Source organism: Suncus etruscus, chromosome 1 (assembly GCF_024139225.1).
Source record: "Suncus etruscus isolate mSunEtr1 chromosome 1, mSunEtr1.pri.cur, whole genome shotgun sequence".
Classification (NCBI taxonomy): Eukaryota; Metazoa; Chordata; class Mammalia; order Eulipotyphla; family Soricidae; genus Suncus; species Suncus etruscus.
This window is the reverse complement of record NC_064848.1, coordinates 64,415,130-64,428,601: the sequence shown is the minus strand read 5'-3', so window position 1 is coordinate 64,428,601 and position 13,472 is coordinate 64,415,130. Positions and strand designations below refer to the sequence as shown.

Here is a 13,472-nt window from a genome sequence, read left to right as displayed (position 1 = left end):
CGTGTCTATATTGTAAACAATAGACAAGTTCCACTTTTAAATATGAATGCTATTAGATCATATGGATAATCTGTATTCTAAGTATTAACTACAGGGAAGGATTTTAAACATTCAGAAATTTACTTTTATAGAAAATAGTTTTCCTTGTAGGAACCAAGACATATTTATTACATAAACAAAGTCTTTAAAAACACCGGAATTCATCTAAACCTTTATGATACTTGTTAGTATCTATTTTTTGGCCACATTAATTTGTTTCTATACCAAACACGGAGGCCTAATATAACAAACAATAGTTCTTAACGTGTCTCAAACCTTAAAATATAAATTTACAGTATGTTTTACTAAAGATTAATGACATGAATAGATTGATTTTTAAGTCATACCTATAAAGCACTATGAACACAAACACTACACAAAATAATGTCACCAAATATAGTACTCACAGGAATTTACAAAGAAAAATCTATTTGGGGCTACACCTAGATCAGTGCTCAGAGAACAAAATGTGATGCCAGAATTTAAAGCAGAGTCACAGCCACTGTCACACACTAAGCAGCAAAGAAGCTTTGTGCTTTGTCCCAAAAGCAAATTTTGAATTGATTATTTTACTACCAAATAATTCTGCTTGATAAAAATTTGTTTTTTTCTTGTTTTGTTTGGCGGGGGCACGTTTGGCAGTGTTCAGGGTTTACTTCTGGTTCTGTGCTCAAGCACTTCTGGCGGGCCATCTGGGGGTGCAAGGAATGGAACCGGGGTGAGCTAGGCAAATGCCCTACTCACTATTACTACCATTTTAGTCTTGATAAAAGGACTTAAAAAAGAGGTTCTTAGTTTGAATATTGATCTGCCAATGAGTAAAACAGTAGTTAGTTGTTTTCAACAGATTAAAATATTTTTGAACTAGAGAAAACAAATTAACAAAACTTTTCAGGAGCTGCTCCATCGAAGTATTAACACAATGCCATGTCACAAGTGTAAAATGTTTAATTTATTCAACAGTTACTACTATAATGATGAACACATATAGTGGGTTAACCATGAGACTGGCATTGTTGACATTACATTAGCTCATTTTCTCCTACAAAGATCCATGAGATCAGTACTGTTATCTCTATTTTACAGATGAGAAAACTGTGGCCAAAAAGGAAAAGTAATTTGACAAAGTTCCCTCGGCTAGTAGAAGCAACTGATTCCACTTCAAAAAGCACTTGCACCATTCAATTCTTTAAGAAATTCCATGCTATTAGGCTCATATAAATTATGTGATTTTAACATTATTTTATCTTAGTATCCTCTTGTGCTTTTACTTGTTAAGAAAGTGCTGAGTTTGTACCTGTAGATAGAGTACACCAGATCACGGTGCCAAATAACCTGCCTATCATTTCTGGCCTACACTCATTAAAAAATGCTGTCTGTGCCCAATGCGGATTCTATTCCATCGCATTTGGGTCCCCAGAGTTCCACCAGAAGTGATCCCTGAGCACAGAGCCACAGGTGTGGCTCCCAAACCCACCCCAATCGCCAAATAAAAGCTGCCAAGGAGTAATTTCTCTTTTTGCTCAAATTCCGTTATTCCATAAAGCTGAGAGAAATTATCAGTGGTAAGCGAGAGTTCACTATCTACCAACACTCCCTAAACCACTAGTCTGCAATCAAACGAGTTCTTTTGCATTTCGAGAAAAAAAATGTTGCTTTTCCACGAGCTCCCCATTTAAAAGCGACTGAAAACGAGGTGCAAAATTAGTTTAGTTTTTTTTGAATGAATACCTTTATGTAAACACCTGGCTACAAATAGGATTGTATTTGGGTTTCAGTGGTGGAAATGGTTTAGTCTTTGAAAACTTAAAGAAAATAAAATCGTGTTTCAAATGCAATGCCTAAAAACGCACCAAAAGTTGAGGCTCAGCTTTCTGCACAAACTTTGCGCCTCTCCTGTAACCTGTTAACGCCAACAAACTTTTACCTGGTCGCCTAGCCGGGGCTTCGTGCTCAGAGTTGGTGCTCCAAGTTGGGGATCAACTGGTGCACAGCCGGCTGCTCCTCCTCCCGGGTGCTCCGAGCTCGAGCGCGCGCCTATCAGCGGCGCCCCGGCCCAGGCCCGGCCCCCGTCGGACACGTGCGCGGGAGGGGGCGTGTGCGCGCGCGTGTGTGTCTGTGCGCGTGTGTGTCTGTGCGTGTGTGTGTGTGTGTGTGTGTGTGTGTGCGTGCGCGCGCGTGTCGGCGTCCGCACTCACCGTGACAGCAGCGCCAGCTTCTGCTCCAGCATCATCTCCAGCTTCTGGCCCTGCTTGGACACCCAGTGGTCCACGCCGTGCCGGCGGTAGCACGCCTCCAGCATGGCCCTGAAGTCGGCCACGAAGTCGGTGATGCTCGCGTACTGGCCGCGGGCGAACTTGGCCTCCATCTGCAGCAGACCCACGTCCGGCCGGGCGCGCCGCGGGAGGAGGGCGCGGGCCGCGCCGCGGGGGGCCGGGGCCGTCGCCTCCCTCTCCTCCTCCTCCTCCTCCTGCTCCTGCTCCTCCGCCTCCGCCTCGGCCCCGCTCCCGAAGGGCTGCAGGAAAGGGGCGGTGAGGCCGCGGTGCTTGTCCTGCAGGAACTCGCCCAGGATCCGGTAGCCCTGCTGCAGCTCGTAAGGCAGCTCCAGCGCCGCCGGGCCGCTCCTCGCGCGGGCTGAGGCTGAGCCTGAGGCAGACGCACACGCAGACGCAGACGCCGCCGCCTCCTCCATCTGCCCCGCGTCCTCCGCGTCCTCCGCAGCCGCTGGCGGCCGCTCCTCCTCGCCGGCCGGCTCCATCTCCCCGGCGCTCTCCGCCTCGTTCGTGCCGCCCGCCCGCCCTCCGCGCAGGCCCAGGCTGGACCAAGAGCGCGCGCGCGCGGGGCCGCTGTTTCCTCAGGCCCGGCCGCGCCACGCAGCCGCCGCCGCAGCCGGGCCTCGCTGTCCCCTCGGCGCGCCTCTCCTCTCCTCGCCTCTCCTCTCCTCCGCGGCCGGCCGAGCGCGCGCGCGGGGGTCTCTCGCTCGCTCGCTCGCTCGCCGCGGGCGGGGCGGGCTTACATGGCGCGGGGAGGGGGCGAGAGCGGAGAGGAGAGCCGAGGCGCCCTCCCCTCCCGTCCCCTGCCCTCCTCTCCGCTCCCTCCCCTCCTCGCCCTCCTCCCGCGGCGGCGGCCGAGTCCGGCCTAGGCGAGCTCGGCCCCGGCGCCCCACCCCCTCCCGGGCCGGCCAGAGGACGAGGGAGGGGGCGAGGAGGCAGGAACCGAGGGGAGGGGAGCGGAGGGGAGGGGAGGGGGCCTTCTCGGGCCTCCCGGCTGCGGCCCGCCGCCGCCGCCGCCGCCGCCGCGCTAGGCCGCGGCCGCTCCGAGCTCTCCGCTCGGGCTCCTCCTCCCTCACACCCCCTCCCGCCCCTCTCTACCTGCTGGGGACCCGGGCGGCGGCGGCGGCGGCGGCGGCGCGCGCGGACCCGGCCCGGCGACAACTGTCAGTTAGGAAGCCCCGCTGGGTTGCGGGGGGAGAGGGGGAAGGGGAGGGTCCGTGAGGAAAGGGGGAGGGCGCTCAGGCCCCCCCCCGCCGCCGGGGCGCACGGCTGGAAAGAAGCGAAGAAAGAAGCTCCGTCGCCATCCCCGGCGCGCAGGCGCGGTAGCGTCGTACGCCCGACCCCGCCTCCGCCTCCCCTCTCGGCTCGCGGCCCGCCCCGCTACGTACGAGTCTCTCGGAAAGGCCAGGCGACGCGACCCGGTAGGCTGCGCGGGGTGATGATGTCATCGGTTCGTCGACGACTCTTTTTTTTTTTTTTTTTTTTGGTTTTTGGGCCACACCCGTTTGACGCTCAGGGGTTACTCCTGGCTATGTGCTTAGAAATCACCCCTGGCTTGGGGGGACCATATGGGACGCCGGGGGATCGAACCGTGGTCCGTCCTATGCTAGCGCTTGCAAGGCAGACACCTTACCTCTAGCGCCACCTTCCCGGCCCCTCGTCGACGACTCTTAAGGGGAGGAGATTGAGCGGAGATCTCTGCCAAGCGCCTGTGCCGCTTTTCTTAGCGCACCCCGCCCCGACTTCCTTTAAGGAGGCACGGACGCTCCGGAGGTTTTTGCGGGGACGGTCGGTCGTCTCAGGTTTCTTTTTTTTTTTGCGAGAACCTTAGTCGTCCCCGAACCTAAAATTAATCCCTGGAGGGTTTGCTAGCTAAACTATTAATAGCAAACGAATGGCGAGAAGACACAAAATTTAAATCCTGGCCCTAATGTAAAAATGGACATTCTCTCTGCACACCCTATAACTGCCTTTATCAAATATAAAGTGAAGAGTGTAGAGAGAAGGTAAAAGAAGGGTCAAGCACTCAACGAATTGAAAGATGGTCTGAAAAAGAAGAGCAGGATTTATAGGACTTGAATTTCTTTAACACAGGGGTCTCAAACTCTCGGCCCTCCGTACAACACTTCGTGGCCCGCGGCTGGCCTTCAAATATCGCAGTATTCGCGATTATTCGCTTACCGAATAATCGCAATAAAAATCGCATTAGTAAGAAAAAAATCGCATTAAACATTCGCATACCCCGAGCAGTTCCGTTCGGGGTATGCAAATATTTAATGCGATTTTTTGCGATTTTTTTCTTACAAATGCGATTTTTTATTGCGAATATTCGGTAAGCGAAATCCCTTATGCGGCCCTGCCTCACCCCGACTTTGCCTCCTGCGGCCTCCAGGTAAATTGAGTTTGAGACCCCTGCTTTAACATGTTCCCACAATTTTGTTTGGAGATGCTGGGGATCAAATCAAGTGTGGAGTGGAGCACGAGTGAGGGACTGTGCTCTGTCCGCTCCTTGTTCAGTTACTGCTTTGGGGGAAAAAAAGGTTGTGTCTATTAAAATAAATAGAAATATGGTCCCCCAAGCCTGCCAGGAGTGATTTCTGAGCGTAGAGCCAAGAGTAACTCCTGAGCGTTGCCCGGTGTGACCCACAAAACAAAAAAAGGGGAATGTGTTTACCTAAACCATTCTTGGAATGGGTAAAAATAAAGGGAAAGTTGGACTAAAAGACAAAAAAAAGCATTGGATGGGAGAGACAAAACAAAGGATTGAACAATTGGTATCAAATAATGATCAGTCTTTGACATTGAATTAATTACAAAACTGACTATCAAGCCGTGAGAGGAAGCATGGAGGGATTGAAGTAGTAAGACAAGAGATATCAAAAGGATGGTGGTGGAGATAGTGCACTTCAGTGGTGGGGTGCAGTAACATCCTAACCGTGTTCCCTAAACTATAGTTGAAAAGTTCTGATAATTTAAAACTCATCCAAATATTCCAAGTGTAGTTGAAGGTTTTCTTCAAAGGGGCCATATTAAAAAAAGGAAAATGCTGAATTATTGATAGTATGCCTATTAATAGGACCGCACATTCAAAAAGAGAACTTGGTCTGTGTTGTTTTTTGACAATTTTCTCTAAGGTTTCTGAAGCATTGTTGGTGTATGTGTGTCCTTCAAGCCAAAAACAAACAAAAAAGTAATGTTTAATGTAGAAGGTGGACTTAACTTTTACATAATTTGCACATTTCAAATGTGAGGAGAAAGGAACTAATGGTTCTAAAAGGCAGTTATTGTTAATTTCTTGTGTTCTGTTGAAAAATATATCTAACATTTTTTCCATTTGGGATACTCTTGATTAAAGACACCCCCAAATTCTAGAGATTGAGCATTTTAAAGTAACTAACCAAGTTGTCAGCATATTCTGTTATAGAGCTTTAACTTCTAAACAAGTTGATGCCTAATACTGCAATTTGTGTTAATTAAGCCAAATTCAAAGAGTTAATGTAACTTTGGAGTACTAATTAGATTTCAAAATTCTTTTGAAGGGGATGTCCAATAAGTTTACCAGTCTTAGGTAAAATAGTTAAATTATTTCTATTTTTCAGGTTAACACTCCCCCTGCCACACATATACATTTTCTAAGTTTTCAAGACCTCATCTCATTTTATAGACATTTGTAATTTATTAAGCTTTACTGAGCTTTCTCTTTCCTTAGAATCTAAAGATGTACCTCAGAAGGGGTAAACAGAATAATCTCACTCATCTGTAGAATGTAAAAATAAAAGGACAGTGTGGAGATGATATCCAGAGACAGTAGAAATGAGGATTAGGAGAACCAGTCTATGGTAAGAAGCTTGCCATAAAGAGTGGAGAGTGGGGTCCAGATTGAAGGCACAAGTGGTAAGGCGTCTGCCTTGCGCATGCTAGCCTAGGACAGACCACGGTTCGAAACCCTGCGTCCCATATGGTCCCCCAAGCCAGGAGTGATTTCTGAGTGAATAGCCAGGAGTAACCCCTGAGCATCACCAGTGTGGCCCAAAAACCAAAAACAGAGTGGAGAGTGCAGTTAGAATAGAGAAGGGTCTACTATAAAAGTGATAGTTGGAACTGATTACTCTGGGTAAGAACTAGGTGCTGAAAAGTGATAAAGTGACAATAGTGCAAACCACAGTGGAGGGAGGAAGAGTGGGAGGGGTAGGAGTGGGAGAGAGGGGAGGGGATAAACTGCCTGCCCCAGAAGCAGGCAGGGGAGGGGCAGAGAGGTGGGAAGGAAGAGGGCATCAGGGAGGGTGACAAGGAAACTGGGAACATTGGTGGAGGAAAATGCACACCTGTGAAGGTTGTTATATATTGTATGACTGTAACTCAATCATGTACAATTTTATCTGTGGAATAAAACTATTATGAAGAACCTTGTAACCATGGTGTTTAAAAAATATTTAAAACCAATTTAAAAAATAAAGATGTGCCTCAGTTCACTGGAATATAGGATTATTCATATTTAGCAGCTGTTAAACAACAATGTATCTATTTTGGCAGTACCCCCTATAATTTGGCTCTTCTTGATAGCCCAAGTATTTGGGGAAGGTGAGTTTTTGGTTCTTGGGCCACACCCAGTGATGCTCAGGGGTTACACCTGGCTATGCGCTCAGAAATCACTCCTGGTTTGGGGGACCATATGGGACGCTGGGGATCGAACCTCAGTCAGTCCTAGGCTAGCATGGGCAAGGCAGATGTCTTACCACTTGCGCCACTGTTCCAGCTCTGGATAGCCCAAGAATCTTAATCTCATCACAACAAACAGCTACTCTCTCCTTTTTAGCTACAAGTCTCATTTTGTGACTCTTTCAATCACTCATACATAACAAGATTGAAAATTGCTAGAAATACCGATCAAGGACTTTCTAGGTATTTTTCAGGGGGAGGGTGAGAAGTGTTTTATTTTGCTTTGTCTCCCCTTAGTGCTGGAAATTAAATCCAGAGCCCCGTGATGCCCAACATGAACTCCAGCCCCTTGTACTGTCTCCCATCTCCTTAATATCATAAAGGATATTAAGATTAAGTATGAGTGAGTTGAAGTAGCCTTAGCTATAGCTAAGGTCATGGGGAGGATCAAAACAAGGTCAGTAACTTGAACTTAGGAAACAAAACTTTATTTGAATAAATTAGAAAATATGAGAATAAAAATTATCATTTAATTCACCACCTAAAGATAAACTTCTATTAATACCTTGAAGTAAAATTTTTCCACTTATCTTTCTATGATTTTAATCTTAAAGAAACCTAAAATTATCAACTGTACTATACTTAGTTCTTTGCTTTGGCCCAAATTAATAAACATAGGGAATGGAGAGGAATTATATATCTAGATTCTCAATCATTTATCTCTGGCTACAATGTCCTAGATTGCTGGTCTTCAACCACCAGTCCAGACTAATGTGGGTCTGCAGGTGTAAACAGATTGAAAACCACTGGTCTACCACGTTGATTAGAACAGCCAGTTTATCAAGAATTCAGGACAGGTGTCAGTCAGCAGTTGGTCTGATCATCTGAATTGGTAGAGGCTGAATAGGGATGCTACTGAAAAATGAATCCCAAGCCATAAAAAAACACAGTTGAGGTACAAAGAACAGCAATATCAGCTACTATTTATTCTTAGTAGGTCTTAAATATTTGCTAGATACCGTACTTTACATACATATTACTCAAAGCCCCCCAGATCCTGATAGATGCATTTATCATTCTTACATTTTGGATCATTAATTTGCTGAACAGGAAGTTTTTTACCCTAAAAAAAGTTTATTATTTGATAAACTTAAACAATTTAGTTTAATTATTTTAATCAATTAGTCCAGATTTAGAGAACTATCTTCCTAAATTGTTCATTGGCTGTAAAAGACGATTGTAATTTTTCATATATAAAGAAAAATTTTGCTTCCCTTTTTGGTGCTACAACATAATCTATTAACCTCAAAACTGAGCATTATTTAAACCTCATTTTGTATTAGGGCTTATTTGCTGAATTGTTTTGCAAAGATTAATGGCATACATACACACATTACAATATTCTGCTCTAAACACAACACTGATTGAGTTGCACAGATTTGATGATTTACTAGTAGTCAAACACTGAGTATGTTACATGCTGCCTACCTTAGGCATAATAAGACAGCCTTTTCAAGAACTGGTTTTAGAATCATGTATAGCTTTGAATATAGAGTTAAGCTGATCTTAAAGTTCCGTTAACTCTCAGTGAAGCATCTTTGGGACATTAATATGGATATGTCTCACCCAGGTCTCAGGAGACACTATGAAATAATTATATACGATATGATAGAGAAAAATCCTCAAGTCCACTGTATTCTCAAAATTTTCTATTGCAGTATCCATGAAAATGAGGGCTATCAAGGAGGAATAAGCCTGCTACTATATTCTTTACCCAAAATTCCAAAGATGGTTGTCCTGGAAATTCTCTAATCTGTTTCTGTGAACTCTTAGCATCTTGTGATAGGCATCATGACATCTTGACAGCACATCAAGAATTTAGACAAATAGCAACAATTTATATACTTCACATGAACCAGGGGAAAGGTTAACAAACACTCCAAGACATCACTGAGCTTTGTGTTTTAGAGAGAAAACATGCAAGATGTTTGAACAGAAGGCTGTAACACTGATTAATCCTGGAGAAACACATAGAAATAATACAAATTCAAAATACAATTGAATTCTCTCAATTGTAACAAAATCCTTTACAACACTGAATTACTTTCATGGTAGCTGATATTCAAGTGAGAGTAAAGTGCTTCAAGCAAAATTTAACAACTCCTGTAAGGCTTCCTGCTGACCATCATCAAGCTGTGTTATGCACTCCAACCATAATTCTTCAGAAGTCTGCACCTGACGTACAACATTTGCAAGGCGCTTGGCACAAGGATCTTCATAGTTAATAGTATCATTAATTTTTCCTTCTGCAATTATACCGATTAGTTTGGGAAGATTAGAATTATTTGGACCAAGAACAACTGGATGATTACTTTCAATTAAGTCACAAAGAAAACTCAAAGTCTGAATAGCTTCTTCTTTATCCTCATGAAGTGGCAGCCATGACAACCAGTGTGGAAGAATTTCATCTACATTAACACAGTTAGGTTTAAATCTCAAAATCTTCCCTACTGCCGAGATACAGTTCTCTGTAGCAATGACATTTTTTTTGGTCTTGGAATTTGCATACTTAATAACTTTTACCAGCAATGGAACAGCTTCTGAGCATAAGGAGCGGTAATCATCTCCACCAAATTGTGCCATAACACCCAGCCCATAAGCAGCAGCTTGCCTAACTTCAGGGTTGTTATCTCGCATATTTAACAGCATTGGCCACCGAAAGTATTCTACATATTTAAATGAGGTTGGACTACAGTGCTCTATGATATCATCAAATATGCACAGTCCCCACTGTCTGTCTGGCCATGGCCTATTAGAACAAATTAGATTTACAATTAGTGGAAGCAGCTGTTCAAACCATGGTAAAATAGTTTCTTTATAAGTACTAAATAATGAGTGCAAAATATCTGATACTTTGGTAAGAATATAAACATCACATTCATCCTCATCTTGTAGAGACATCTCAACTTGTTGGTCATAGTTTTCTTCCTGTCTTTTAACTTGTCTTAATTCTTGGTTTTTAAAGTGCCCTTCAAGTTTTGCTTTCAGTATTTCTCCTAGTTCTTCCAAGTGTTCATCACTAAGACATCCATCACCCATTACTTCAATAGACTTTGCAAAACAACTCATTATTTCTGAGAGTACATCTGTATCAGGTTCAGTGCTAATAGCCTTGATTAAAGGATCACATACAAACTGCCATATCTGTGCAAGATACTCTGATCCACGGACTTTTGCACATTCTAGGAGAAAAGGCATGGATTCTGCTGCTGCCACTCGAACACTGTCATGAAAATAAAATTTCAGTAAAGGAACCATTAGCTTCACAACTTGTTCTGTATAGTCCACAAATCCTTCTTTTAACTCCTTAGCATAATACACCAACATCTGACAAGCAGTTGCTTTTGCTTCAAGTCCTGAAGTTTTGATTCCAAAACTTTGCTGGTCTCCAAGATTTACAAATTGCCAACTATCATCATCACTCATATTCTCCACATCTTGTGTATCTAAGAGAGCAACATCAGGTTTAGCTGAAGCAGTCTTAATAAGGGGCTCAATAACCAGAGGAAGGTATTGCTGAAAATCATTTCCAAGAATTTTACACATTCTAGCCCATGCAGAAACTATGTAAGAAGTCTGTGGGTCATCCTCTTCCATATTACTTAAGTCTGACTGAGTCTTCAACAAAAGCTGCATCACATTTGATGCATCTTGCATGAATTTTTCCTTTCCAACAGCAAGCCCAATATGACTAATGCATTCAATAGTTTTTCCTTTTAGTAGTTTGAGTTCTTTCTCAACTGCTAGCTCAAAAATATGCTTTAATGAGGGCATAAATATATCATAATATGGAACAAATTTTTCTTCTATAGTATCTGCAACTGAGGCAATGGTTGTCACAAGCTGTTCCAAGGCCAACTTAGTTCCATTCCGAATCAACTCTTGAAGCTTAATCACCAAGATGGAATGTAGATTTTTCACCATACCATCCAAATATAGAACTATTAATGACTTGGGGCAGTCTTCAATAAAAATAATAAGAGCAGAAGCTGCATGTGATTGCACTCGCTGATTACCTTGATTTTCCATGGTACGCAACAGAGCTGCGATCACTGTTTCATGAAACTTCTTTTGGAAGTTAGGTGAAAAGTCTGTGGCCATCTGTCCAAGTGTAGTGCAGGCTGCAGCCCTCACCCTTGGATGAGGATCCTGAAGAAAAAGCAAAACAGAGTTAACAGTTTCATCTAGAATTGGCTCCATTTGCTGGTGGCACCCTTCTCCAATGGCTGATAAGGCCATTAATCCGGCATGTCGGCATTTCCAGTCATGGCTCTGAAGCATCTGCATGATATGCTCTTTAGTAATTGGTAGAACAAGTTTCCCACCAAGCCCACAAGCCAGTCTGTCCAAAGCACTCTCAGCAGCAACTGCATTGCTGTCGAAATCATCTTCTTCCAACTCATCAGCATTTACCCAGTCCTCATCATCTTGTAGATCAACCATCATTGCTAATATATGAGGAATAGCCTGTGCAATAATATTCGTATGTTTTTGCAACATTGGGGTTGCTGTTTCAGACAAGGTCACTATTAATTCAAGAGCCAGCTGGCGTTGTAGATTACTAAGCCTAGCATCACCACACAACATTAGACTTAATTGCAGAGTTGCTTCTAAATGAGGACCCAAGTACTTAGGTACAGTATCTGCGATCTCAACAAGGGATTCTAACACAGAATCATCATCCTGGTAGCAAGAGTCATTCACAGCCTGCAAGATTCCAGGAAGCAAGTCCGCAAAGTCTTTGAAAAGAGCAGTGTTATTCTCATTAGCAAGTATAAAAGCAGCTGCTGCTCTAGCAGATAATGTCCTGATTGCTGGATGTTCTTGATCTTGAATACACTGGTCCAACAACCGCTTGATGATATCCAAATCGTGCCGCTCTTGGTTCCCAAAAATCCCAGGAAAGTGCCAGAAAACGTGAAGCGCCACTTCCCACAGAACCACATTTTTAGAATAGATGGCATCAATAAGGAACTTCAGACCTTCAGGCCAGTGGTTAGTCCCATCCTCATCTATCAAATTCCTGGCGAGCACAGCATAAATATCACAGAGTTTTTTCCTCATGCTGGCATGTGTTTCTAACTTGACAGCCAGTATCAGCTCAATCTTGACATCCCGCTGCACATCAGCAGGCAGGTTTGGATAGACTTCCTCAAACCCAGAAGACAAAAGCCGTCGTAGCAGTGCGGCAGCCATTTGTCTCACCTCATAACCTGCTCTTCTATTTCGGACGGCATCTAAGAGGAATGTAGTCTTACACAGACCTGGGATGTTTTCATAGATCTCCTCTGCTTGTCTCCGCACCATACAGCTGGGATTGATCAGGTTCTTCAATAGCTGGTAAAACTCTTGTTTGCCCGACACCGTCGCCGGCACCCCTGCAGACCCGGTGGCGGCCATCGCGAACTGTCAAAGCAACCGCGACTTGGGAGGAGGGTTGAGGGGGTCTGCGGCTCCAAGCAGTGACGTCAGAGAAGCGCCTGCGGGGAGGGGTGGGGCCGCTGTGCCAGCGCCAGCTGCAAGGACTACTTTTTGCAAGGCTAGGAGACGGGAGAAAATCAGACATTGATTTTATTAGAATAAGAGTTTGGGCGATTTTGCTCTTTTATGGCAAAACTATCTTTATTAGTGCCATGATGTTTTTTTTTTAATTTTGAAAGCCTGCTGGGTGAAAGGAGCTGATCACAATGACCACGTACTGATTATACGATTGCATTTTAATCAAAATGTTTTAAATAGGTAAATTTATATAGTAGATTTATAAAGGCGATCTATAAAGGTATCTAAAATTGTAAATTTAAATTAATTTTAATTTATAAATTTAAAACTTTTACAGTAGGTCATTGGTTGCCATAGTTGAGGGGAGTGCTAGCGGGGGAGGGAAGATTGAAATAACTCTGTGGGGGGAGTCTCTTTAGGCTATGAAAATATTCTAAAGTCTCTTGTGATGATTGTGAAACTCCATTATGATCCAAAGAACCAGTGAATTGTAAACTTTAAATTGGAGAATTGTGTGGGACAAATAATATTTCAGGAAAGCTATCTAATAATAAGTTCAATTAAAGAATAAAGACCAGTTGCAATCCACAACACCTAATGCAGCAGAATAATTGTTTTCAAATTCTTGGTGTGTCAGGGCCAGAGCGGCGGCTCTGAGCAGTAAGATGTCTGCCTTACCAGCGCTAGCCTAGGATGGACCACGGTCCCATCTCACTGCGTCCCATATGGTCCCCCAACAGGAGCGATTTCTGAGCGCATAGCCAGGAGAAACCCCTGAGTGTCACCGGGTGTGCCCCTCCCCCCAAAAAATGCTTGGTGTGTCAGAATCATCTAGCCCCAAAAGAAAAAAATTACAATTTAGGCAATCTAGCAATGTTCCAAAGATATAAAGTTATTTAGCTCAAGCATACAAAATGAAGGACTACAAGATTATTTAGAAAA

General features: G+C 44.1%; 2 protein-coding genes across 3 annotated transcripts in view; both read right to left on the bottom strand.

The window, feature by feature from the left end:
* KIAA2026 (KIAA2026 ortholog) overlaps window positions 1–2,797 on the bottom strand; it is an 84,686-nt gene extending 81,889 nt beyond the window's left edge. Inside the window, exon 1 of the mRNA XM_049772914.1 lies at window positions 2,238–2,797. Coding sequence (XP_049628871.1) covers window positions 2,238–2,797 — 560 coding nt within the window. The remainder of the gene's footprint in view (window positions 1–2,237) is intronic.
* A 6,247-nt stretch (window positions 2,798–9,044) lies between these two features.
* Window positions 9,045–12,460, bottom strand: RANBP6 (RAN binding protein 6). 2 transcript variants are annotated; one of them, XM_049773001.1, is made up of 2 exons: window positions 12,296–12,460; window positions 11,110–11,180 (listed from the first exon to the last, which is right to left on the bottom strand). In XM_049773001.1, the coding sequence occupies exons 1-2, from the start codon at window positions 12,429–12,431 to the stop codon at window positions 11,110–11,112; spliced, it is 207 nt and encodes a 68-aa protein (XP_049628958.1). In that variant the 5' UTR covers window positions 12,432–12,460. The 2 variants fall into 2 exon arrangements, with proteins under 2 accessions (XP_049628949.1, XP_049628958.1); XM_049772992.1 differs by having other exon boundaries at window positions 9,045–12,460.
* Between the last annotated feature and the right edge of the window lie 1,012 nt (window positions 12,461–13,472).

Excerpts from the sequence above, each read along its gene's own strand:
- RANBP6 (XM_049772992.1), bottom strand. The coding sequence starts at position 12,431 with ATGGCCGCCACCGGGTCTGCAGGGGTGCCGGCGACGGTGTCGGGCAAA.